At 41.2% G+C, this 27012-nt stretch overlaps 1 protein-coding gene across 1 annotated transcript in view; it reads left to right on the forward strand.

Moving 5' to 3' along the window:
- The first annotated feature begins 10315 nt into the window (after positions 1-10315).
- The window catches only part of LOC137870469 (cadherin-2-like), an 86389-nt gene continuing 69692 nt past the window's right edge, over positions 10316-27012 (forward strand). Inside the window, exons 1-2 of the mRNA XM_068707774.1 lie at positions 10316-10486; positions 17033-17171. Of these exons, the coding sequence (XP_068563875.1) occupies positions 10445-10486; positions 17033-17171 (181 nt within the window). The 5' untranslated portion in view covers positions 10316-10444. The remainder of the gene's footprint in view (positions 10487-17032; positions 17172-27012) is intronic.

The raw sequence follows: 27012 nt of genomic DNA on the forward strand, positions 1-27012 counted from the left end.
GTTTATCACTAATGGCATATGACAGAATACATTCATCAACATGTGAAAAGGAAGCATGGGGATTGCATTAAGTCCAGCAGAATTTGAGACGATCAACGCCTACCAACCACGCAGACCTGCCGGACCAAACGCCACCAAACTGGCCCAGGGAGGAGAGGGAGGAGAGCTGAGATGGAAGCTAAGCTAACCCAGCTAGGACCTGAGGCCACTCCACTACCCAGCCTGCTCCTAGCTGTCTGATGCCCGGTCGCAGAAAAATAAGATGGATGAAAGCAGCGGGAGGTCGGTGACTGTTGAGCCCATATCTTGACAGAGACCTGACTCCATCATTCATCCCGAATAAAGCTGCACAGGACAGCAGGACAGAGAAAATCAGTGTGTAGTGAAACAAATACTTCACTTAAATAAACAATCTATTTCCAGCACTGTTTTTTTGTAACACACACTTGGAAGGAATGAGAGCAGACTGATAATGAAGTGGTTGACTGCAGGCTGGCTCCAGATTGTTGTGCTTTGTGTTTAGTCTGTGCTTTTTTTGTTACCCGTGCAAAGAGCTTTCTGATTTTTTCATCATAAAAAAAATCATATCATCATAATTGTAATGTTCTACACCAAAATGTTGACTGACAAAACATAGGTACAAATGTTTGATTTACTTCATAATTTTTTTCACATTTTATATTATTTTCTTCTTTTTCTGGCAGAAATGGACTTTTATAGGTTGACCTTTAACCACAACCACACCATCTCTCTCCAATGGTTGTTACACTTATGTGTAACACCAGTTCACCACTAGAGATCCACGATGCCTTTACACACGGTCACAGGGAGATTTGTGATTCCACTAAAATCTCTTTACAAGTTGGCCTAGTTTATCAGAGAGCCTGTTGGGGTTACTGCGCTAAATGGTTAACCAGCCTTAAGAGATGAGAAGGCTGATGACTAATCTTGCCTCCAGGCAAGGTGCATTTATCAGTCGGGAGGAGCCTGGAAAGCATTCCGACAGTGTGTGCGCTCAAGGAGCAGCTGAGCACTGCGTGTTAGACAAAGAGTCAGAGCTCAGCCAGAACCAATGCATGGGGGGGTTATTTTTATCGAGCCTACACTTTGCTTTGATGGGAGGTATAATGCTGTGGACTTGAGCAGTTAGCATCCCGGCTGACCAAGGAGCCTCGCCATAGAAAGCTTATCTTAATGTACTGTATGGTCCGCTTCTTGTGTAAGTGGTCAGAGCACTTAAACTTGATCTGACACTGAATAGCTTCTAATAGGGGTCTGGGGGTATTGCTGCACCGTTAAACTCTCATCCACAGCCAGCTCCGCTAGCAACTCTCATCCGTGGGAGACGATTCCTCTGACAAATGCTCAGCTTTCAGTTTGGAGCAGTGTGATAAAAGATGATCAGGTAAGCCCGCGGTGGCCTCCCAGTGTGGTCCGTTGTGTCCGTGTAGCTTTTAAGGGCCATACTGACACTTTAAATGTGAGTTTAAATTCAATTCCAATTTAAAAAGCCGAAAGTCCTCTTGCAAATCTTTTTGTGAAAGCGGTCATAAAATACCATGATGGGATTTAAGGGAACACCAAAATAAACAGCCCACACACACACACACACACACACACACACACACACACACACACACACATCCAGCAGAAAAAATGCTAACCCTGTTCTGTACTGTAGATAAACAGCATAAAGAAACTAAAACAAATCATCTTAATAAATCAACTTAACATGCACTCATTATTGTGCACAAGCTCAACAAATAAACCCAAAACTGAAGACTTACTGTTCTTGAACCCTTTTGGAAACAGAGCCTGGTCTCTACTAAAAGGGTCTCAGGTCAGGATTAGTTTACATGACACATAATCGCCCCAAGTTCTCCCACACAACTTCCTTTCTCCGTTCTCTACACTGGCTACCTGTAAGAGCTCGCATCCAGTTTAAGACTCTGGTGCTAGCCTACAGGGCAGTGAAAGGAACAGCTCCTTCCTATCTCCAGGCCATGGTCAAGACTTACACCCCCGCCCGACCACTTCGCTCTGCTGCCTCGGGGTGATTGGTTGCCCCGTCGCTCAGAGGTCCTGGCAGCCGATCGACCCGGTCACGGCTGTTTTCTGTCCTGGCCCCACAGTGGTGGAATGAACTTCCCACTGACTTCAGGACAGCGGAGTCGCTGCCCCTCTTTCGGTGCAGGCTGAAAACCCACCTCTTCAGGAAGTGCTACCCTGAGCCTTCCACTTAGCACTTATTGTATTCATACTAGCTTGTCGCACTTATTGTATTCGTACTACTTATAGCACTAACTGTTTTTCTTTGTTTCTGCACTGTACTTTGGCTCTGAGTTATGCTCTGCTTCATGCTCTTAGATGCTTGTTTGGAAAAGGAAATGTACTTATGACTTCTGGTGACTAGTAGTTCTTTTGATTACCAATGTTGAATGCACTTATTGTAAGTCGCTTTGGATAAAAGCGTCTGCTAAATGACTGTAATGTAATGTAATGTAACATAACCTATACATTTTATTTTAGTTCCATTTTGGATTGGAAATACATTATATGCATATAGCTGTGATTGGTGAGCTTATATAACAACGGAGCAATAAAAACAGAGCTGGACACGTGCTGTTCCAAAAAGGATGATGGCACCTCTAAAATTTAGCATTCAACTGGTTTGGGCTGGACCGCAGCAAGGCGAGGTCAGCTCTATGGAGTCTGTCACTGAGTCACTGACTGAGTGATGAAGCTACACCATTGGCCAGTCGAGTGTTGGTGTTTTCCCACTAGCCGTACCTCTTTAAGGGGAATAGGCCTGTGGCGGCAATCTTCCCTCCGTCCGATGATCCACATTACCACTACTGTTACAGACTGTGTTTGGCAATAAGCTTGACGCAAAATGATTCTTCAGAGGCAGTAACTCCATTTAAAAAGGTTTACTCAACAAAAACAAAGTTACAAGAAACATTCTGTGCTCGATTTGTCACAACGGTCAAAAAACTATCTTGCTCCGCAGACTGATTAACCTCAACTGAGGGCTATTGGCTGTGATGTAGTCAGTAACGCGACTAAAGGAGCATTTCAACATTGTTTTTACACAAATCTATCTACATTTACAGACCAGTACATTTTTGCTCCTTTTTTTGTTTTTTATTCCGGTTATTTTCTTATTTATTTGGGAAATGTTTTAACAATCAGAAGTACCTCCATGAAGGATTATTAAGACTACATTGGTTTTCTCCATAACTGAGTATAAATAATACATATAATATATTGTTGTTACATGTTAGTTGCCTATTGGAGATATTAAGGATTTCACACAAATAATTACAACTAAATTACATATGAATTGCTGAATAACATCAGTGATTGAAATGTAAAGATTTGTAATAATATGAATAAACAATAGGGCCGATATAGAAGGAGAAGTGAGTCTCGTGATGATGTGTCTTCACATGAGTTGAAGTGAAGCGTACCTGTAGTTTGTGTCTGTCCAGTATTTCAACGGGACGTCCTGCCCGCTGACGTCCAGCTGGTGAGCAGGCCTGAGACTGCAGCCATCTCCTGACCTCCTAACCGGAGTTATTCTCACAGATCACATGTGTGACTCTCTCACTGTGAGCAGACAACATGTGATGCACAGACACACACACACACACACACACACACACACACACACACACACACACACACACACACACACGACTGTAGCTGCAGGTAGTACAGGTGGTATGTTTTGTGTTTAATGCTTTCAATCAGCATATGATAGTTTTGTATGTTTGATTTAATAAGTATTTAAAGAAGAAAAATGTCCCCTGTGAATGTTCTACTGCTATATATTCTACGATCAGATTATTATGACTCATGCACTAATGTAAAAGCAGGATGTTACTGTTGTAGTTGGTTGAGCTGGAGCTCATTTTAAACTATTAACTAACGACTATTTTCATTATGGATTCATCTGCTGATTAATTTCTACATTAATTGATTTTTTTGTTATTAAAATAGTGAAAAATAGCATCACAGTTATTAAAGAGTCCAAAGTGACACCTTCACAATGTTTGTTTAGTCCAAACCTCAACGTTATTACTAATATAATTAACATTATTAACAGTTTTACTCATATTTGAATATTATTAAAATGACTACGAATACATTAAAATGACTATGAATTTATTACAATTATTACCAATACATTAACATTATTTACAATATTTCTAATATATTAACAATATTACTAATACATTAACATTATTAACAGTTTCACTCATATTTGAATATTATTAAAATGACTATGAATATATTAAAATGACTATGAATATATTAAAATTATTGAAATGATTACTAATACATCAACATTATTAAAAATATTTCTAATATATTAATATTGTTAAAAGTATTACTAATATTTTAACATTATTACTAATACATTATTAACAATATTACTCATATTTGAATATTAGTAAAATGACTATAAATATATGAATATTATTAAAATGATTACCAAGACCATAACATTATTCACAATATTTATAATGTATTAACAATATTACTAATACATTAACATTATTAACAGTTACACTCATATTTGAATATTATTAAAATTAATATGAATATATTACAATTATTAAAAAAGACATTAACATTATTAAAAATATTACTAATATATTACTATCGTTAAAAGTATTAATAATATATTAACATTATTACTATTACTACAGTAACATTATTAACAATGTTACTCATATTTGAATATTAGTACAATTATTACTAACATTTTAACATTATTCACATTATTACTAATACATTAACATAATTAACAATATTACTAATACACTTGTTGGAGCTATTTATTTGATATTAGTATTTTGTTATTTAATTAATAAGTAGTATTGTTTAATTATGCTAGATATTTGTTTATTTAGATTAGATTTATTGTTTGATGTATTAAGATTGCTTTTTCTCTTTAATAGTAATTTGTTTAGTTATATTATGTTTTGTTGTTTAAGTATACTTAGTTTTGGGTTATTTAGTTTGTTAGTTCTTTGGGTAAACACTGTGGACACCTTTGGCTATATATAGGAGTAGGTAGATAGGACCAGCATGCACCGGGGTGGGCCTATAGTTTTTTACCAGCACAGCACAGGAGAGACAGCGTGAGACAGGAGTTTCTTTGTTCTTTTTGTTTGTTTGCTCGTTTTGTTTGCTTTACCAAATAAATAAGAAAATCGGAAGCCTGCATGGACAATGTACTCTTTCCTGCCTGCGTAAATTACCAACCACGGTGCATCAGTGGCGTTTGTTTATTATTTGTTTTATTCTGTTTTATACAACAAATGGCCACTACAACACTAACATTATTCACATTATGAAAAAAGGAAAAGCAGCAAATCTTCACATTTGCGAAGCTGGAACCGTGAAATGTCAATCGACAGTTTAAATTTGAACAAAACATCATATTTATCAACTTTTGTTGAAAAATCTTAATTTGTGATAAACGTAGAGGAGTAAAAGTATAAAGTGACATGAGATGAAATCACTCAAGTACAAGTACCTCATCTGAGTAAATGTACCACCACCACCACCACTCATCTCTACTATAAACTTTAATTTCTCTGCATATCATTAAATGTCACCTGAACAGCTCCTCCACCTGGAATCCGTTCTTTCCACCGAGCTGAGAGAGAAAAGCTCTTCGGCTGGCTCCCATCTTTCTCTCCAGCAGGAACAACACCACCTGAGGAGAACACTGTGTCCACAGGAAGACGTGTCAGGATGACCACTGTGACCTGAGAGGTCCATCACCAACAACTTCAGTTTGCAAGAAAGCCTTTAGCAACATGATCTGGACGGTTTACATCAAGTTAAAGTTGCTACTTTGTGCATTGTAACCAATTTATTCATTATTTTCTTTTCTTTTCTATGAATATGGTGCTATACTTTTAAGGAGGGCTTTCACTACTAAAGTTTAAAATCTTTAAACTAAAACATTTTTGATTTGGAGATATATAATAATAATATAACAATAATGTAGTATTTCACAAAGGAGTAATATAATAAACTGTTTAAAACAGGTAATATAGCAAACTTATTTGATTTCATGCATGTAGAAGGGTAAAAAAAACAGGTCCATGTAACATCCTGACTATCAACATGTAATCCTTAACTACAGGTCTTAAATAGTGACTGGAGGCAGCACAACATATGCATTTGTATTGCTGCAGCTGCAGCTTTTAATAAATCAAGTGAGATGTAGGTTAATTATCTGACAGACTTCTATACAATCAGACTTCTTTTTACAAAGAAGTCTGATTGCAAAGACACTTCTGCATCGGCTTCACTCGGAAGAACCGGAGGTTGCCGCCTGCAGTAAAGTCATCAAGGTCAATAATGACACAGTCTTTATCGTGCCTTCAGTGAGGATGTATTCAAACCTTTCATCCTCATTTTATGGCACGCATTGATCTCTTTAGAATGCCAAGTTGAACTTTCAATGCTTCTAGTATATAATCCTGACTTTACAGATCTTCTTGTACAAAACTCCTAAAAGCATTATAACTGTCTGCTAGAGACAGTCATCTACCCAAAGACAACCCCATAGGTCAGGGGTATTCAATTCAAATTCAGCGAGGTGCAGTTATAGAGAATTTCCTTGTGCAAAATTCTGGAGCATCACAATAATGTTTAACTTGCACTATGATTTATTCCCATATATATTGAATTAGCTTAACAGTTGTATCAACATCTGTATGTAGTCAACAACTGACATTTCAAATATAGAAAGTTCAATTGATTACTATTTCAACAATATTCATTGTCAGATTTCAAATTGAACACAATGAATTATAAATAATGCATACTCAATTGAATACATACATGTGCTGTTTAAACAATAAAATACATAACAGAAAGCTTTTGAAAAATATGACTGATGTCAATGAAGTGATGTCAATAATAAAAGCTACAATATCCATTCTCATCTTCTAAAAGGAGAAATGTGTGTGCAGGGGCTTTATCTGTGGTTATTAAACCACTTGTTTCAGCTCTATTCCTCTCTGTTGACTTCATTGTTGGACAGTGAATTCATGTGTTAGGATTCTGATCATATTTGGCTCTTAGATAGTTTATCTTTATGTACCTACATTTCGGATTTGAGTCTGTACATTTGCTCAAAAGATTAGTGCTTTGCCTTGTTGTGGCGCATCGTCACTGTCTCTGAACACATGAGACATGCTGGTTTTAAACTGCCCATAGGAAGAATGAAGTCCATTAGGAGTGCTGATTTAGGAAACACTCCTGTGGGTTGTATTAGAGAGGAGGAACAAATGCCCTTTGTGGTCGTATGAGCTGAAGGACTCTGATAAGTGGAACAGTCTGCTTTCTTAATATTTGTCCAGTTTTGCTCCTTTTGTGTTCACACCTAACCCTTCACTATCATGTCCAAGGAAATTAAAGGTAGGATTCAAGGATTATGCAACACAGGGATGCACAACAAAATTCAGTTGTAGCCCATTTGTAACACAGCAAACACATGACAAACAACAAATCAAAAACAGTAATTTTTTAAATTTGCATCATAAGGAATGTAAACAGCAACAACTAAAACAATTCTGGTCTCCTGTAGAAACATGGTGGTGCAACATGGAGGACTCTGAGAAGAGGACTCTCTATGTAGATATGACGGGCTCATTCTAAGCTAATGGATACACAACAACTCTTAGTTCCAGGGGAAGTCCAGTGTTCTCTCTGGAGTTCCAGCTGTCAGTGAAGTGTCCAACCACAGGTTAAAGTCATCAGGATGATTGATCTCACCTGTGAGACACTCTTTACAACCACTGTGCTCCCCTCAGGTTCTTTGACCCGGGGACTAACGGTGAAGAAACACACAGCAGCTCTCCAGTACCAACATATAATAGATGCTTTCAAACTCGTGCCAATCATTAAGTGGCTTAAAGTAGAACTCCAAATTTGATTTCACAAACGCGCTTAACATTTGGCTGGGGGAGAGTCCTTTACATGTTTAATCGTGTATCAGAGGTGCTTTTTGCTGCGCTGTGTTAAATTATGTTAGAGGACCATCTGTGTTCCTGTCAGATGATGGCTGAGGGTCATTATTGTGCAAATGAAAGCGTTCGTTCTGCCAACGAGGTGTTCCACTGTCATCGCTCCACCTCCACTAAATACTACAGCGTTATGAAGCCTGACAGACAAAATGTAGGTTTGTACTTTTTTTTTTGTTTTTTTACATATCCTAAAACAAGTTGGATATATATAATATATATATATATATATATACACTATATATATATATATATATATATATATATATATATATATATATATATATATATATATATATATACACTATTTTTTTATATATATATAGCCTATATATAGTATATATATAGCATATATATATATATATATATATATGCGATATATATATATATATCACACACTATCTTGTCTTTGACTTTCATTTTGAAAATAGAAAAGGACACATGTCGTGGGTGACTGAAGTTTAAACTCTGGCTCCATACACCAGAGGGGGACATTTAAAGTGCTGGTACCAACTGAGCACAAGACGTGTCGCTCCGAAGGGAAAACAGCAGGAAATTGAAGCTGCCAACAAATATGAAGGCCCAACCGTTTGATGTGCTTATCTGCAGTAATGTGTGAGGACTGAGCTGGGGTCATGGATTTAGAGGGAACAGCATGCAGGACCAACTGGGCCAACAGTAGTTGGAGATGTCGCAGCAGTGGAATAAAACTCGAGCTTTTCTTTTCTCGACTTTCAATCAGTTTCTGATCCAAAGCTGGAAACTGAAAGGATCAGGAAAACGTGCATGAAAGGTGATGTTTCTCAAGAATGTCCTCTATTCTAGCTCTGCTTTTAAAGTCACACTCCCCCTGCCTGGTAGTGACGTCCAAGTGATGTCCCTTGAGTAATTTCTTGACAAAGTTCCTTCAATGCCACAGAAGACACCCAATTATGTATCCCACTAGAATGTGCCTCTGTGTTGAATATGACTGTTTTCTTTAGACACCTCACAACTTCATTTTTTTCAGGGTTCGCAATTTATAGAAGCATTATCCAATTTTGCCGTTTCTATACAGCTTTTCTGACGCGATAGTTCAAAATGTGACGCCAGCTCCCCTCACAGCGATTGAAGCAAGAGAGAACAAAGATGTGTGTCTGAGTATGTAGCTCTCTTCTCTGTGGTTAATTAAACCGAGCGAGATCGAGGAGCTGACCGGCTCAAACTGCTTTGCAAAGAATTCCTTATTTTTCCACCTTTACTGTCAAAAGTTTAAAAGTAAAATCTGAGATTTATCTGAAAACATATGAAATTGTTTAAAAACATTTTTTTTCAGGATTTTTTGGGCAGACATGAAATCATGGCTCGATGACAGCTCTGCTGTCACACACTGCCTTTCCCTTTACTTATAAACCTGAGGCCACTTTTTTAGGATGTTGAATAAAACTCACAAAATATCCTGAACTTTTAGATAAGGCAGGTCTGAAAGTAACTGCAGCAGAACTATTGTTTTGTATTTTTAATAATCAGCTCCCATGGGAAGCTGCTGCTCAAAATAAGCTTAATAGGGATATATGAGAGTATAATGCGGCTGCATCACCACCTGGTTGGCAGTTGCACCACCCTCAACTCAACTGTAATGTTCTAAAGAGGTGAGAACTGCACAGCGCATCATCACAGAGCCATCCATGGAGGACCACAACCAGCAGTGTAGAAGGAAGGCCATTCATCAGAGCGAAGCCAAAGTGTATATACATAATATATTATAACTTATTAGCCCTCACTATACACATTTACTAATCCCTGATCACATTGACTTTATTATTATTATCTTATTTTATATTCTGTCTTATATTTTATCTCTGTATTTTAACATTGCACTATTTTATCTCTTCTATTCACTTTTTTTTCACTTGCGTGATTTTCTTAATATTTAATGAGCATCGTTGGAAGGAGCCTGAGATCTGAGATCTTCATCGCGAACGACCGCTCCTCATAACTGCTGTGCATATGACAATAAATAACTTGAAACTTGAAACCCTTTTTAGCTGCACCTGGCTTATTGTTATCACTCTATGTTTATATTAATCCCCTTATGGCTGAAGCTTTAAGTATATCAGGAGCCAGTGCCTGATAATAATCCATGAACGGAGAGGAAGCCTCCGTCTGTGTAGCCGGGCTCAGTGCCCCCGATTCCCGCTAGAGGGCGGCACTGAGGCGGCAGGTGGTGAAAGAGGACCCGGGCAGGCTGGAGCGCCGCTGCGCCGGGTAGAGCAGCCAGACACAGTGGAGAGCTGGTGGAGGGTGGAAGGCTGCCTCATGCCGCCGGGGTTTACCGGGAATTAATCACCTGACGTCCAGCGGACTCTGTCGGTTCCGGAAAGGGGGAATTATATCACAACACAAAAAAAATGTATCTTTTGGGGATTTGGATGCTGATGACGGCTCTGCAGGTAAAAAAACAATAATTTTACACCGAGTCAGCTCCGCTCAGCGGAGGCTGCAGCGGGATACACAGCGGTCACAATGCGGCTGCTTTCGCTTGCTTCATGCTTAGTTCATGTTTAGTTCGTTATTTTTAAGTCGTCGCGATCCGCAACTATCGTGATTTAAAAAAGGGCCGACAGAATCACACAGAGCAACTGGCAGTACAATGCTGCTGATCCCAGACCTGCTCCCGGTTTCCGCTGCACGCTGAGTAATTTATCAAACAAACAAGAGGAACGCGTTGGAACTGGAATGGGGTCCTCTGCATGATCAAAACCAACGAAATGCGGCAGTATAGGAGGGAGATAACCGTTAATGAACACCCACTCACCCGCTGATGAGCGCATGTCATCCCGTCTCATCCGTGGCACAATTCACGGTGCTTTTCTGCTGGAAGCAGGTGCTTGACTTTTGGTCGGGCTGTAGTCTAGTTTAGCCGGACTGAATCAACCCCCCCGATACATAGCGTCTCGGTGAGCACACGCCATTCTCCATTTAAAAAAATTGCCAATTTGTAAGGTGTCCTTTTCTAACGTTAACCGGGCACACGGTGTTGGAGCAAGACGTTTTTATGAGTCGTGTCTGTTCTTCAATTGGGCGTCCTGTCTAGTCAATAGCGCGTGCAGCGTCTGTGCCCTGCAACCATTCCACATATTGGTGTTCTATGCTAACGTTCAACATTCTATACTTCTGTATTGGCCCCTTGGCCTGTGTGCGTCGTGGTCATGTGGACATGGTGTGATTTGAGATAAAGTCTTGCACCACAACACCATTTTTTCACGTCTCGAATCGTGTTACCTGGCGGGTTGAGCATTAAGCAATTGTCACATTTTTTAATAGTTTGACGTGCAGGCTGAGGAACAGGACGGGGGGGGGGGGGGGGGGGGGGGGGGGGGGGGCTTCCAGTCCAGACATGGTGTTTGGGCCAACTGCTGTACAGAAGTAAGACTACAATTGTTGAAGAACCACGCCAGCATTTTTTATCGTTTGTTCTAGTCACTAAAACTCTCGTGAAGCTTCTATCCTGAGTGTAGGGCTACTATTTGTTTTAGTATTTAATCAAGGTTTCATTTAAAATGTGTTTTGCTAACCCTAGGGTTTTGAAAAATGTCCAGTAACAATATTAAAGGGACAGTTCAGCCCCAAAATCTAAAATGTATATCATTCCTCTCATCTATAGTGCTATACATCAGTCTAGATTGTTTTGGTGCCACTTGTCTAGTTTGGGAGATATTGACCACAGACTGTTTTAAGAAGTGGATGTGGTCATCGTGACATCACCCATTGGTTTGTGGACTGATGTTTTGAAGCCTTGAGTTCGACAATTTTGCCGTCACCATCTTGGATTACGGCCACGGCATGTTGTTGTTTTTTTTGCAACCAATGAACGGAGGTTACCATATTTGGAATGCGGATGCGTGATGTAGAGATTCAGTATTCGTCTCTGGTAGCGGCAGCGTCCTGTCAATCACAGTAAGCCCGCTCTAAAGCACACCCTGCTTTATGGTCTTTGACTCTAAATAGACCATAATTTACTAAATGAACATCATGCTGTATTGAAGTCTGAAGAAGACTTAAAACTAGAGATTGAGACCATAAACTCATGTTTACAATGCTTACTGAGGTAATTAATCAAGTGAGATTTAGTTAGTAGGTTAATTATCTGATAGACTTCTATACAATCAGACTTCTTTTTCAAACCAGAGGAGTCGACCCCTGATGGCCAATAGAGAGAAAGCTTCACTCGGCAGAACCAGAGGTTGCCGCCTGATATCGACCCTGGAGATGTCTGCCTTCTCTCCAATATAATGGGACTATATGACACTCGACTTTAGGTGGAAAAACCACATTTGAAAAACTCGAACAGCAATGTCTCTTTCCAGAACCTGGACCAGGTTACTCAAGATAATCCACAGTGAGCAGTTTGATGAAGGAACTATATGTATGTTTTTTGTGCTTTGAGCGCCACAAGCCGAATGACACATAGTCCCATTATGTTTGAGAGAAGTCAGATATCTGCGGCTGATATCTCCAACATTTAACAACTCGCACCAAAACAATCTAGATTGATAAGGAGAAAAATGTCATTTTGATTTCGGGGTGATTGTCCCTTTAAAGAGGCATTATTCAAATTTATTCAGAAAACACAGCCAGCAAAAAAAAAATGGAGCGTGTAAAAAAAATGGAGCGTGTAAATGCCCCTCGAGTAGGATCCAATGTCGACTGAAAAAGAGGTGATCCACACTTTGTGGAAAAATCAATAGAGAGCACAGCGCTGTGTCAGGGGGGTCAAAGGTCAGGTCCTAAATAAATCACATCACCAGTGCCTTGCTATACCTCCAAAACCCGCCAGGTCAGCAGTCTCATTGGCTTACCTTAAATCCCTTAAAAGCTTCCAAACATTTGTCTTTGTAGCTTTTTACAATGGCTTTGATCATACGTTTTATACGTGTACCTGAAGGCACCTTTACTGTATGCTACTGTATGTGGTTGTGGCTTGAGTACATATCAGGTGTCGTGATATGGTTAGTGATTTAGTTCCACATATCTCTGTATCTCACCGTTTACTGAGATAGCTTTAATTTAGTTAACAGCAATGGGCAGAGCATCTGTAGAGATAACAATCCCCCATTTCCCAAATCCTTTAGTTAAATCAAGGGAGGATAATGGAAGTAGATAAGGTTTGATGTTTACTATCCGCTCTTCTGATCACGACCCGGTCGGTCGACTTTTCCCCCAAAAGGGCTGGTTGAGGCAAACTTCTTTCATGTGTGAATCCTGTACTTGATGATTATATTGATGCAGATTTATTTTGATCCCAGAAAAGTGCCATTCATTTGTCTCACTGGAACACATTATAGCAAACCTTTTCCTTCTATGTTATGTATGCTGGAATAGATGAGCCATATAATGAAACAGATAAGGTCTGGGTAAGCAGCTGGACCAGATGTCCAGGTGTGTTTAACTCACTGCCTACATAGTGAATAACCTTCTTATATGGTTGGAAAGAAAATTTGCAGAACTCTGTGCTCCCTCTGCACCATGTATTAGTCGATCTGCAAGTCATAAATCTCCATCAGGGAGGTAGAAAACACACCAGAATGACTGAGTGCTAACAACAAAGAAATTAGTAGTTTTTGTGTTTACTATCCCAAGATTCAATCCACCCATTAGCTAATAGCTAATTAGCTATTGAAGTGCCTTGAACTTGCATTATTTCTAATGTCCATCAGGGCCGACTCCTCTGTTTGTATAGAAGTCCATGAGAAAATGACTCTACTTCTCTCTTGATTTATTCCCTCAGTAAATATTATCAACATGAGTTTATGGTCTCAATCTCTAGTTTCAAGTCTTCAATACAGCATGATGTTCATTTAGTAAATTATGGTCCATTTAGAGTCACAGACAATAAAGCAGAGTATGCTTTAGGGCGGGGCTACCACAGCGTTGTCCGGTCTGAAAGTTGCTCGTATTTTTTGTGACAATTTAGTTGCCTAAAAATGTCTTATTCAGCATTATACTTAGCAAGTCACTTGTGGTTGCAAAAAACCAAGATAGCGAAGATAGCGGCAAAATGCCGAACCAGAGGCCCAATGCGGTGGTATGACCATGTTGACTACGTCCACTTCTTATATTCAGTCTATGACTGTAGCTATGTCTCTGGATTTTATTTGGTGCAATGTTCTGGAAGGTTTTGGACAGTTTTAAACAAACCGTTGGAGGAAGAAAGACCTGGTTTAGGGTCAGACAACTCTCTGTCTGCATACATATGGCTGTTTGCCTTTTCACTGCTATGATCGCCGTTTCTCACTGGAATATTTTATAATTGCTAACCAAATGATTTTTATTATAAATTATCATAGTTTGTTTTACTTGAGGAGATGAATGTGATCATTGGAATTTCAATTACATGAAATGACTGCAATATTCTAATTTGACATCTGAGCAGTTTTTGGATTATTTAATACAATTTAATATTTAATTAAATAGAACATCATAACTGTGCTTTACATTAAAATCTGAAAAGTTTTCAGGTGAAAAGGGATTTTATTTTATTGCAAACACAATAGTTAAGTTACCGCATATGTAAAAGGATGACTTCCTCCTCTCTAATAGAACACAATGAAGCAAAAGCAGAGGAATAGATAAGTCAAATAGTCCTCAGTTACAGCCCTAATTATAGTACACGAAGGTCATTGTGTGTGTGTCGGTGTCATGAGCTTACACATCGTTGAACTCCATCCTCTCGGCTCAATGGGCAGCCTGTGTGGTGATTTGTTGGTGTAACTTATCAACGTATTCTCAAGCGATGTTCAGTGTACAAACTGTTCTCTCAGGGTTTAGATTCCACAGTGTGTTCTGCTCATCAGCTGAACCAGGTGAGAGTTCATGACATGATTCACATGTCCGGTCATCATGCACATGACAACCCGTTTAGTCTCTTCCCAGAGCGTGTTGGTGGGAGCCCGGCCTCTAAAGAAGAGGTCAGGCCGGATGTTGAAACTCTGTTATCTTTGTGTCTACACATAACACACGGAGGAAAGGCCTTGTCTCATATTTACTGTGGGTGGAACTACTGTGTCGGGACATCAGCAGCTTACGGTGGAGGTCTCTCTGGATTTTCTAAGGAGAGCAGGAGATCCTCATCGCATGGGACTTTCACCCAGGAGACCACTGTTCATGTCTCATGTGAAACCACTGACTTAACCTCACCAAGTAGTTCTCTTGCCGAAACGTAATTGAGAATTACTTTTTTTAAAACAACAAAGGTGGAAACGCTGATCACACGTATGTTGACATGAAACACATCTTTTGGTTCAGAAGTCAAAACCACCGGCCGAAGCAATACAGGCCATAAATCAGAGTGCCCTCCACCATTAATCATAAAGTGTTGTACAACGAATGCACTACATGCTTTGATTTTCTTTCTCAGACAAAAACAAGGCTGAAACAGGAATGTTTGTTTTCAGCTGATCTGCTAATTACATCCTCAAAAATCTGATAAATGATCCCAAATCCATCGTTGTTGTTCTTTATGTTCTTTATGCTCATATATATATTCTTCGATATATATTTATATTGTACATAGTACTTAAATGTTTATGCTTAGTTTCTCTCTTGTACTTTGTTGTTTTTAATGTCCTTGTTTTTATATTTCTATTGTTTATTATATATTCTATGTATGTATGTACAATGGGAAGCAATGTGTAACCGGAGTCAAATTCCATGTACGGACACGCATACATGGCCACTAAAGCTAATTCTGATTCTGATGCCTATGAAATATCAGAAAGTAGTCATAAATGACCATTTGCCAAATTAAGTAGTGCATTTTAACACAAAAAGTAGCAATTTCATGTTTTAATTATCACATTATTGTTTTATCGTTTAATTACTCCTTAGTAGCTACTAAGTGGCTCTTGTGGTGAGGTTGTTTTCAAATACTATCAAGCTCAACAGTGAAATGTCACCCTTTCCTTTTAAAGCCCTATTCCTCTATTTATAATACACGAGCGGAGATATTTGCGTGCCCTGGCATGACCTCTGGGTTCTCTTCCTCTTCACTTCACTGCCTGCCCTCTAAATGTCCCCGCCGAAGCCTGTGCAGCATCACGCAGAAGCACAGCATCCGACCAGAGCTGTACTAAGTGTTTTTCTCCCCATTCCTTCTGCTAATAGGGGAAGAGATGAAAGCCAGACGTGCTAAATCCCCCCCCCCCCCCCCCCCCCCCCCCACCTCCTCCCAAACATGTCAGGATGGGCAGCGAGGATGTGAGGGTTTAAAGTTTTTAGGTTAAGTGGAAGCAAATCACAGCACCCCCTCTTTGCTTCATTACTTTAATCACTGAAGAGCGCCCCCCCCCCCCTCGCCAATGCAACAACACACACACACACACACACACCAACAAACTACAACAGATGCCTTTAGGAGTAGCGGGAGTAGTGTGTGTGTGTGTGTGAGATGTGAGGAGTGGGAGGGGGGTAATGTCGGGCCTGGGCTCGAACAACGAGAGAGACAAAAGTCTAGACGCTAATTATCATCAAAATGAATTGACCCAGTTGTGTGCTGCTCCTCATGGTGATTAATAACGCTCTCCTGGTTCGGACCGCTCGACTGGATTTTTTTATGTTCCCTTTGACGCACAACATTTCTTCTTCTTCTGCTTCACTGTTGCAAAGTTTGCACAACAAACGCTGACTAAATCTGCAGTCCGTGCTGATTGCGTCTGTCCTTGGTCTGTTTACCCACAATGATATTCAGCCCTCGGCTTTATTTAAAGAAAAAGAAAAAAAAAGTAAGATTTGTTGTGTTAGTGTCTTTACATTTTTCCAGTTTTAAATGAGGTTGATGGAAAAAAACACGTCAAGGCCGACAGGAGAAAGAGTCTTCGACTTCAGACAAAATCACTAAAAAGGCAACAAAAACACCAGCATCAGGATGTCGCGAGGGCATCGCGACACAAACTTAAATGCATTCAAAGAATATTCTCTTTATTCTCTCTCTCCTCCAGCTTGTTGCTCTGGGCGGAGAGGCCGAGCGCCCGTTGTCAAGCGAGCTGGGATCGTTGCCGTGCATGAGGGGTTTCACTCAGGAGGAATACGTCATCGAAGTGGACCAGGAGCTGGCAAAGGGACAGGCCGTCTTCAACGGTCAGTACACACACACACACACACACACACACACACACACACGCACAGCGGGGACAGCTCCAGTAGTAATCCCCTGCTGTTGGGTGGGGGTTGTTTAAGAGTCCTGCAGATATGTGAACCATAATGGAGCCTGAAGAGGACTGAGTTTGTCGAGAGAGACTGAGTGAGGAGATGGATTAGACTGATACACTGGATGTGGTCCAGTCCACGTTGGCCTGATTTCTACACTTTAGATATTTCAGTGACGCATAACTGTGATTCAGGTCTGGAGTGGTTTGGTGAAACCACTGACGTATGTTTCCGTCTTCATCTCTTTAAGATATATAAGAAATTGTTGAGATTGTTTGGTCCAACAAACGTAAGCGGTGAGATGATCGCACAGATCTTTAATAATAAAACCACCAGTTTAGCCAAAGAGAAAAGGAACGTCTAAATGGATTTTTCTTCAGCTGACTGCAGGCCTCCAGAAGAACGTCACTGCAGCGATCCGTTGACGTGGTAACGGACCGCGTTTCACACGAAGAACCAGGATCAATCAGCATCTGTGTGTGTGTGGGGGGGGTTGCAGTGATCAGTATTGTTGACTGGGCTTCAGGGTATCAGCAGCAGGCCGATCAATGAACAGTGTGTCTGTAGATAGGCTGGCTTAAGGCTCCTCCTCTTTGGTGATGATGCTGGCTTGGATTCCTGTGACTGAAACCCTTTGGTGACCCTGTAGCCTGTTTTGCTTTTTGAATCCACCATTGTATGTCATTAACACATACCAGCTGTCATTGTACATACACAGAAATTAATAAACAGTCTGTATGAAATAACCACATTGTGAAGCCTAAACCCCTGTGTGAAATTTAACACTTGATACATGAAAATCATTTTCTCAATTTATTAAGAACTTTAGTGTAGAATAGACATAACAGTTTTAAATATAATCATACAGAGAAAATGAATAAATATTTCCAGCTGTACACTGACTATATCTACACACATCCACACAAATGCAGAGTAATCAGATTGAGACCATAGTTTGATTTAATTACACTGTGGTCTTCCTGTAAGCAGAATTGTTATCAATTCAGATTTTCAGATAAATTTGAGTCAGTATGTGCTTATTGTTATCAGTTTGGATGACGTCATGGTGTATCGTGATATCTGGATATGTGTTTCCATCACAGCGTGATTCCACTGAAAGACAATACATCCTCATACTGAAGCATCACCCAGCCCTGGACCGAGGTGGACGACTACATCATATGTTTACACCTGTCCGCTTACAGTCGATTCAGCAAATATTGCACAGCTGCTAAGATTCACATGTGAAGTGATATGTACATGTTACAAACAATAGTTTATATTTATTAACAATAAAATCTCAGATACACAGGCTAGTTGGCACCAATGATTCTCTCAGCAGACCGTTGTAGTCTGGTCCTGTTTGTTGGGCAGATCCAAACCACACAGTGATGGATGAGCAGAGAACAGACCGAACTATTATTGCAGTGTAGTGCCGGATCAACAGGAAGTGCATCCTCAGCCGGGCCTTTTTTTTTTCCCCGACGGTGTCTAAATCCCAGAAACCCAAAGGCTTCCACAGCAGTCCGCTGTCCTCTCCACAGCTTTAACGGCGTTCAGCTCCGGGGTTGTTCTGACCACACCAGAGGAGGCCAGTGGGTGTTCACATTGTTACGAAACCATCTTGAACAGATTTTAATATCTAGTAGAAGAGAAACGTGCTAAAATAGTTTTGGATGCGGTTTAAAACATGTTCACCAGAGGGCCATCAATAGTCTGACTAATCTGCATCTCGTGTCTCCATGAGTCTGTCCTGGTAGAAACGTGTGTTGACAACCAATATCTCCACACCGATGTGTTAGCCGGCAGCTGCCTCCGCTCAGGAAGTACGTCTGTTATAAGACGTCCGCTATAAGGTGTCCGCTATTGGACGTCTGCCATAAATTGACATTGTGTTTGGAGAGCGATCGTGTTGCCAGCGCCGTGCGCACACAGTTCAGCTCGTGACTTTCTGGACTTGGAGAGGTTGCCAGTTTGAACCCCCGGGACTCTACTTCCTATGCCGAGATGCTCTGCAGTTTAACAGAAGGAGCCTGTGGTCGTGCAGGGAAGCTAACCAGTGTGAGCGTGTGAAAGTGGATGAATATTAAGCAGGCTTTTGCTGTCTGGAGAAATAATGACTGAATGAATGCATGACAAAGAGCTGACCAGCCGAACAGGCGTTTTCAGACCACATCAGAGTACCAGGAAACGACTCAGCGCCGAGAAGGTGTGTGTGTGTGTGTGTGTGTGTGTGTGTGTGTGTGTGTGTGTGTGTGTGTGTGTGTGTGTGTGTGTGTGTGTGTGTGTGTGTGTGTGTGTGTGTGTGTGTGTGTGTGTGTGCGTGCGTGCGCGTGCATGCGCATGTGTGTGTGAGTGTGAGATCACATGTTTGCTTCAGTGGAGCTGTATGAGCTCTGAGAAGTGTAACAAAGCAACAGTGACTGAAGCTGACGGAGCGGCGAGGGAAGCAAGAGGAGAGAGTTTCAAAACTCGTTCTGTGTGTGTGTGTGTGTGTGTGTGTGTGTGTGTGTGTGTGTGTGTGTGTGTGTGTGTGTGTGTGTGTGGGGGGTGGGGGGTTGTCAGTGTGTGTAGGTAAAGGGGGGCCGTGTTGTTTATTCAGTCAGTGTAACAAATACTAATTTGCTACATCATATGCAGCTGCGAAGATGAAGAGAGAAATATTGTGTGTTGTTGGTTATTGTCTGACATCCCACACCTCAAACTGTTCACCATCAAAAACTTCCAAACTGTTTTCTCTCATACATATGAAGCCAAAAAAAAAATCATAAGGTGTCCTGGAAAATAATGAGTTTTGGCAGAGACAAAGAAAACAGCTTGCATTGTTTCACTGTGCTGAAGTGTACCGCGCTACTTACTTTATACATGGTTGGGTTGAAACTTTTACACTGACATAATCGAAAATATATCAAATTGTGTATCGTGATCAGTTTGCTCTCTCTGTAGCGGGATGTGAAGGAGTCATTGAGCCGCTTGAAGATGATTGGAGGACCGGCGCGGGGTGTCTTTGCAGGGTTACAGTCTGACGGCTCTGGGCGCTGTTAATTATTTAATTGGAGCAGAGGAAGATTGAATAATTAATGAGAGGATGGAGGGGGTATACATAATTATAAACCGACTGACGGAGTGTCTTGTGAAGGGAAGGAGGTTAGAGGTGCAGAGACTCGGTCACACTGATAGAGACGGACGGTATAGAGGAAACAGGAAGTAGCATGGAAGGTTATATGATACAGTCTGTTGTTTTTAAAACTGCAGGCTTTTTTTGATGAAGAGTTCATCCAAAGTCCTCTCTTCATCTATCTCCGTAGTCTTTGAACTGGATACCCATCAGGTTTTATGTAGCCTATCGGATCCATCAACCACTCCCTGAATCAGGCCCAATCCAATTTGCATGATGTAAATGTGAAAGTAAATCAACTTTTATAGTCGCAGTGAAACATAGTCTGTACATTTAACCTAGTATTGGGAGCAGTGCGCTGCTGCTATACAGTGCCCAGGGAGCAGTTTTGGGTGGTCTGGTGCCTTGCTCAAGGGCACCTCGGCAGGGAAGAACAGGCACCTCTCCAGCTACTGCTTCCCCGTGATGCACACAAATAACATGGAATTATTATTATTGGGTATGGGGCAGCGTTGTTCCCTCACAGTCCATAAGTCGACTAATTGGCTGTCTTTAGTCAAATACTCTTTTTTTTTTATACTTTTTGTAGTTTATAAAGAAAGATTTAAAGTTTTGCTTCTGTGTGATTCTTTATGGGGGAACAGATCCATCAATTATATCACCTAATCAATGAATTGACAAAATTGTATGAGTGTTAGTTAATGAGTTTCTTCGGTCGAGGACAATCCTAGTACAAAACCGCGATACTTTTTCGAGTGTCATTACTGTGGCACCTAGTTTTAAAAAGATTTAAAGGAGCAGTGTGTAGGATTTAGCGGTGAGGTTGCGGATTGCAACCAACTGAATACCCTTTCGCTCACTCGGTCTCTCTACATATGAGACACACAGATTTTAAATGCCTGCAGGAAGAATGAAGATATTAGTCTGTCCATTCTTGGTTAAAGGCTCTGGTTAAGCTGTCAGACGCTTATCAGAATATACATATTTGATTGGCTGAATAGCGTCAAGGGATACGATTAACAACACAACCGCAATTGGTCGGTGTGTTTCCTGTCCCGCTGATCGAGTGCCGTAAAGGCTAGAAAAGCTGTGCCGGTTAAAATACAAGCGCTCTGTTAAAATGTAATAATTCTCAATTATCTATCTGGTTATAGGTCCAGGTCTGGATACAACGGCGCCTATTAGTGACCCCTGCTCTAGAGCCAGTGTTTGGTTTGTCCGTTCTGGGCTACTGTAGAAACATAGCGGACTCTGTGGAAGAGGACCGGCTCCCTGTGTAGATATCAAGGGCTCATTTTAAGCGATTTTATTTAGCCAAGTTTGTCATAAGCTGCTTGTGTGAAGACATTTAAAAGTTTGGCTGAAAAATTATATAAATATCCTTATATTTCTAAGGTAAGGCACTGAATACTCATCATTAGTATTCAAATATATAGTCCAATTATATTGGAGAGAATGCAGACATCTCTAAGGCCAAAACCCCTAAAACTAAACATCTCACACCAAAACTATCTAGACTGATAAATGGCACTATAGGTAAGAGGAAAGATATGTAGCTTTGATTCTGGGGTGAAGCTCACATTGTCATGTGAATACAAATGGTTCAACACTTAACTGAAAACTGTCTGAAAGCAGCGGTGAGTCAGGTCTCTGTTTCTGTGGAAAGGAGCAAAAATAACTGTGTGTGTGTGTGTGTGTGTGTGTGTGTGTGTGTGTGTGTGTGTGTACTGACTATCTGTAAAGAAATACATGAGGTAGTTTTGGTGTGCTTTTCTAGCCATGATTGGGTGTTTGTGTGGGTCCTCTTCCTGTGTGTCATCGTGGGTTTCGATTTGTGATATTCTTGTGCGTGTACATTTGAACTCCAGTGCTGTTTTATGCTGCGTCTGCATGTGTGTAGAGTATCTGTGTGTGTGTGTGTGTGTGTGTGTGTGTGTGTGTGTGTGTGTGTGTGTGTGTGTGTGTGTGAGTCAGACTGAGGTCAGCGGCCATCCTGTACTTCCTGTGGAGCGCAGCAGGGCTGACGGCTCTGACCTTCCCGTTTTCCCATCCATCCTTCCTATTCAGGCGGTTAGTGTGAGCCAGCGATGCGGCTGCAGGTCAGCGCTACCACAGACACGGCCGCGGAAAACCCCCATCCCCATCAACGAGCCAGCAGACACGAAGAGCATTCATCTCCCCCACGTCCTCCCTCTAAATCCCCCTCTCTTTTTTGTTTTTCCCTCCCTTTCTTTTCCCGTTCCGTACTCTTCTCTTGTCATGCAGGGGATTGCCCTACTTTATTCTAGCCTCATATATCACTGTCTAACCGCGCAGCCGGATTCGGGAAAGGGCGGCCGATATACAGAATGAGCTCTCTCTCTCTCTCCCTCTCTCGCTCTCTCTATTTGAATCAGTCCCACTCTTCTTTATTTCCCCCCCCTGTCAATTGACAACTGCTCTTGCATTGTTTTTTCTCAGAGGGGCTTATTAACGTCTTAGCAGTGGGATGTTCTTTGCTGTTATACGTTTCCCCTTCTGCACCTGATGTAATGTTGAATTTTGTAGCAGAAAGTACTCAATTTGTACCACTCCGAGGTGGTAAATTATTCATTTGATTTTGGATGGATGTCCGCTCTACATCATCAGCTCTTTCAGATCAAAAATATTTTGACGACCAGTTCGGTGGTGGGTAGTAGGGATAAAAGCCATCATTCATTTTCTAGAAATTCTGTTGATTTATAGGTAATATAACCAGATATGCATAATATCTGATAGACAGGTGCTTCATCACATTGATGCTGTTAATCCAGTGTTGTAAAATAGTCCATCTCATTGGTTTGTGACATTGACGGTAGTGGCCTGAACGATGCTACAGGGATGGCAACCACAGAAGGAAGAGAGTAAATCCCCTCATCTCCTCATGAGGCAGACCTCACTGCCAGCCACGTTGAAGTTGGAACTGATGTGGATTCGTTGAGGACCAGAGCACCGCGCTGAAGACAAATTGTCAACTTCATTCAAAAGATGATCAAATTTGCCAGACACAACCGTACACTCAGTGTGATGAACTTATTGATCTTTATGGCCCTGAGGTCAAAGATCACAGGCCACGGGCTATCACAAGCATCTGTGTTCGGCCCTTTGTGTTGGAGTAGTAATATTGTTTAGATTTAATATAAGTGATGTTCTTTCTATTTTTTCTATGCAGATGATAGTCTTTTATAAATGGTGGAAGGTAAATTGCCGTTGCTCCACCGTTGTAGTGTTTGTGAACGAAAACCAACATGCTAACGCACATTCGTCGGCATAAACCAAACGTGCTGATTACCAGGATGAGGAATTATATTGACGTTAGTATCTAGTTTCACAGCATAAGAGATGCTTTTCAGTCTTTTAGCTTACTGTGACCTGCTGCCTTTTGGGAAGGTGTTTGTTCAATGTTTGTACCTACTGAATGAAGTATTCATTTCCTTATGATGAAAATAGTTGCCAGTGGGCAAAATGTTACCTCAGTCCCCAGCAGGAGGTTTGTGTCTGTCTTTGACGCTCGCACTGCTGTCTGTGAAACATGAACGAAAAGGAGCTGATCCTTACACATCGTGGTTTTTTCCTCCCCACTGTACGGAACTTGCACTGAACCCTCAGTGGGTATATATACTGTATTCCTTTCCCCAGTAGTGCTCTAACAATAGCAAAACATTTATTGTATATATGGTAAATGTAAGTTTGGCTAATTTATGGCCTCAAAAGCTGTAGCAAGACCGTTTTTCTTCCATTTGTACTCATGAAGCTCATAAATGAATAAAAGCTTCAGAGAGCTTTTGGACATTTACTGCATTGCAAAGTACAGTACATTTGATGAATTGAACATCCATTAGTAATAAATAATGTTCCATAATGGAGCCGTCAGTAAAATGTTTTGACTTCTTTCATGTTACTGTTGATCCATATCCCAATATTTTTTTTTTTTAAGTTCCAACTGACCTTTCCATCAAGTTTGGCACGTGATGTTGTTCCACATCAGGTGCCCCAGGAACAAAGCTCTTTCTGCTGTTGCACTCATTGGGAATGCCTCTGGATCAAAGAGTCGTTAAAATGACTAAACGTAATAAAGGGGCCTGCTGACGGGGAGGCGGGAGGCTTCTGCCAGCACCAATCAGGAGCAGCGGCCGTTTCAACGCCATTGGTCAGACAGGAGGAAGGAGGGCAAAAATCTATGTGATCAAACATCACAGCGTGTGTTTGGTGCAGTTGTGTGTGTGCGTTATGGAGGAGCAGGAGCAGCGTTAGCACTCTTACCATGTAGCCATTAAGCTAATTACGCATAGCGAAGATCATGCATTTGGTTGTGTGTGCGTGTGTGTCTGTCTGTCTGTCCACGGCTAATCTCACATACTGCTAGACCCATAAGCCTGATATTTTGTGTGACTGTATGCTCCACGCCTCTCGTGGTTGGCACAATTCAGAACTTTTAAAAAAACCTTTTCTTTTGACATCCCACACAGGGTACCGTTGCTGCATCCTGTGCTTAGCGCCGCCAAAGACAATTGTGATTGGTTTAAAGAAATATAAACAAGTGTTTGTTTGTTTTCCCCCCCTGGGCCAGAAAGCTAATGTGTGGAGCCAAACCTTTGTTTAGTGCTGACACTGTGCTACGCAAGACTAGTCCGTTGCTTTTTCCCCGTGACACCTAACCACATCTGTGTCATAATCTTCTCAACAAATGCCATGCAATAAAAGCTGTCCTCAATGATAAATACATGTTGAGGAAACCACATCATTTTATTTTTCACTCTGAATTTAATTCTATTCATCAAAACTTACAATAAAACAGTGAAAAGCCAGCTAGAGACAGCTCTGGACCACAGACTAACCACACAGTGTAGACAGAGAGAGACCCACTTTCTCCAAAACTTGTCTGTGTTTATGTACTGTATTTGTGTCTGTGTGTGGGGGGGGGGGGGATTCCGGGATTCCGGGTCTGGCTCTCATTATAACGTCTGTATGTTGAACTGACAAAAGCCAGGCAGTGCCACTCTCGGCTCCGCAGATATGGCTGGAATGTGTGTGTGTGTGTGTGTGTGTGTGTGTGTGTGTGTGTGTGTGTGTGTGTGTGTGTGTGTGTGTGTGTGTGTGTGTGTGTGTGTGTGTGTGTGTGTGTGTACTCCCACGGGTGCTCTTCCAGTTGTGGTTGTTCATGTTCCACTAAATCCTGTCCTCCCATTTGTCTTTTCCCCGCTCCCCTCCCATCTCCCCTCTCCATCTTTGTCTCTCAGCCATTTTCTGTTAAATGAATGATGGCTGCATGCCTGACCTCACATCTGACTAATGAGTGTGTGTGTGTGTGTGTGTGTGTGTGTGTGTGTGTGTGTGTGTGTGTGTGTGTGTGTGTGTGTGTGTGTGTGTGTGTGTGTGTGTGTGTGTGTGTGTGTGGTGGAGCTCAGGTTTGTGTGGGTTCCTTCACTGTTAGTATGAAGGGGGATGCTGTTCATCTGCTGTTTGCAGGAAAGATGGACTTCCCCACAGCTTAAACACATGATTAGAGGAATAAAGGGATTTAAGTAGAGCTTCAGAACACGGAATAGATTGATGACTTGACTGATGGCGTGTTTTCTGAATTAATAAACGGCAGTACAGCATATGCAGAATCCGTTGCCACATAGAGTTACTGGTCATCAGTTTTTAGCCACACTAGCGTTGTTGCTCTTGGGATGACAATGTTGCTTGGTCCATCACTTTGGTTTAGACTAAAACTATCTAGATAATAATGCTTTATTGGTCCCCAGGGGGACATGCAAAGGCAACACAGCAGTATGTAAAATATATATCCATAAATTAAAATGAGCCCCACCCTTACTAGCTGCAACATTGAAGCACCAGACGCATTAATGCATCAATTTATAAAAAAAAAAGAGAAGTATAAAGACCGCAAAAGCCCACTCCAGGCAGGAGGGAGGGGAGTTGTATGGGTCCAACAAACAGCGTAGGATATCATACAAATGGTTGTATGATGTTGTATCATGATGTGTTCAAATGTAATCCTTAAAAATTGTGTAATGCATGTTGTTGTACATACAGTTGTACCATTCTACCCATCGAATTGGGTATCAGGATTCGTGGAATTTCCTTGTTTTTGGTATCGATTACTACATTTCTGGTGTCCAGACATCCTCAGTGGTGGTCGTGTCAGACGTGTCCACACGGTCCTGCGTGTTCAGGGACGTCTGGAGGGGAGGATTGACTGTAGCTCTCAAACAGCGTTGGATGTGTTGTGATTAAGAGCTTCCATTATTTTAAAGGTAACCTTCAAAAACAAGCACAATAAACTGCAAAATGCTCTGCCAGTGTAAACGGCTGATTGTGTGTCCCATCCTTAAGTCTAGTCTTTTAGCAAGGCGACATGGAGGCCGTTCCTCGTAAAGCCCTCTGGGTAGAATACGCTGACACTGAGGAAAACACACACTCGTCAACGCTTCGCTGACTCCGCCAACACTCTCCATCACGACCCACTGGTGTTTACAGTTCTGCTACGTCGCATCCCGACACCTGAAATTTAGGGTGATGCCCCGCGGCAGTTATGGCATTCAAAACAGCTTTGCCTGACTGCGCTGCTGGATAAAGATCTTAGACCGACTCAGACGTGTGCTGGGCTGTCACTAAGGCAACAAAAGA

This window comes from Cebidichthys violaceus, unplaced genomic scaffold (assembly GCF_023349555.1).
Source record: "Cebidichthys violaceus isolate CVI_PGR_0920_01 unplaced genomic scaffold, fCebVio1.0.p SCAF_13, whole genome shotgun sequence".
Classification (NCBI taxonomy): domain Eukaryota; kingdom Metazoa; phylum Chordata; class Actinopteri; order Perciformes; family Stichaeidae; genus Cebidichthys; species Cebidichthys violaceus.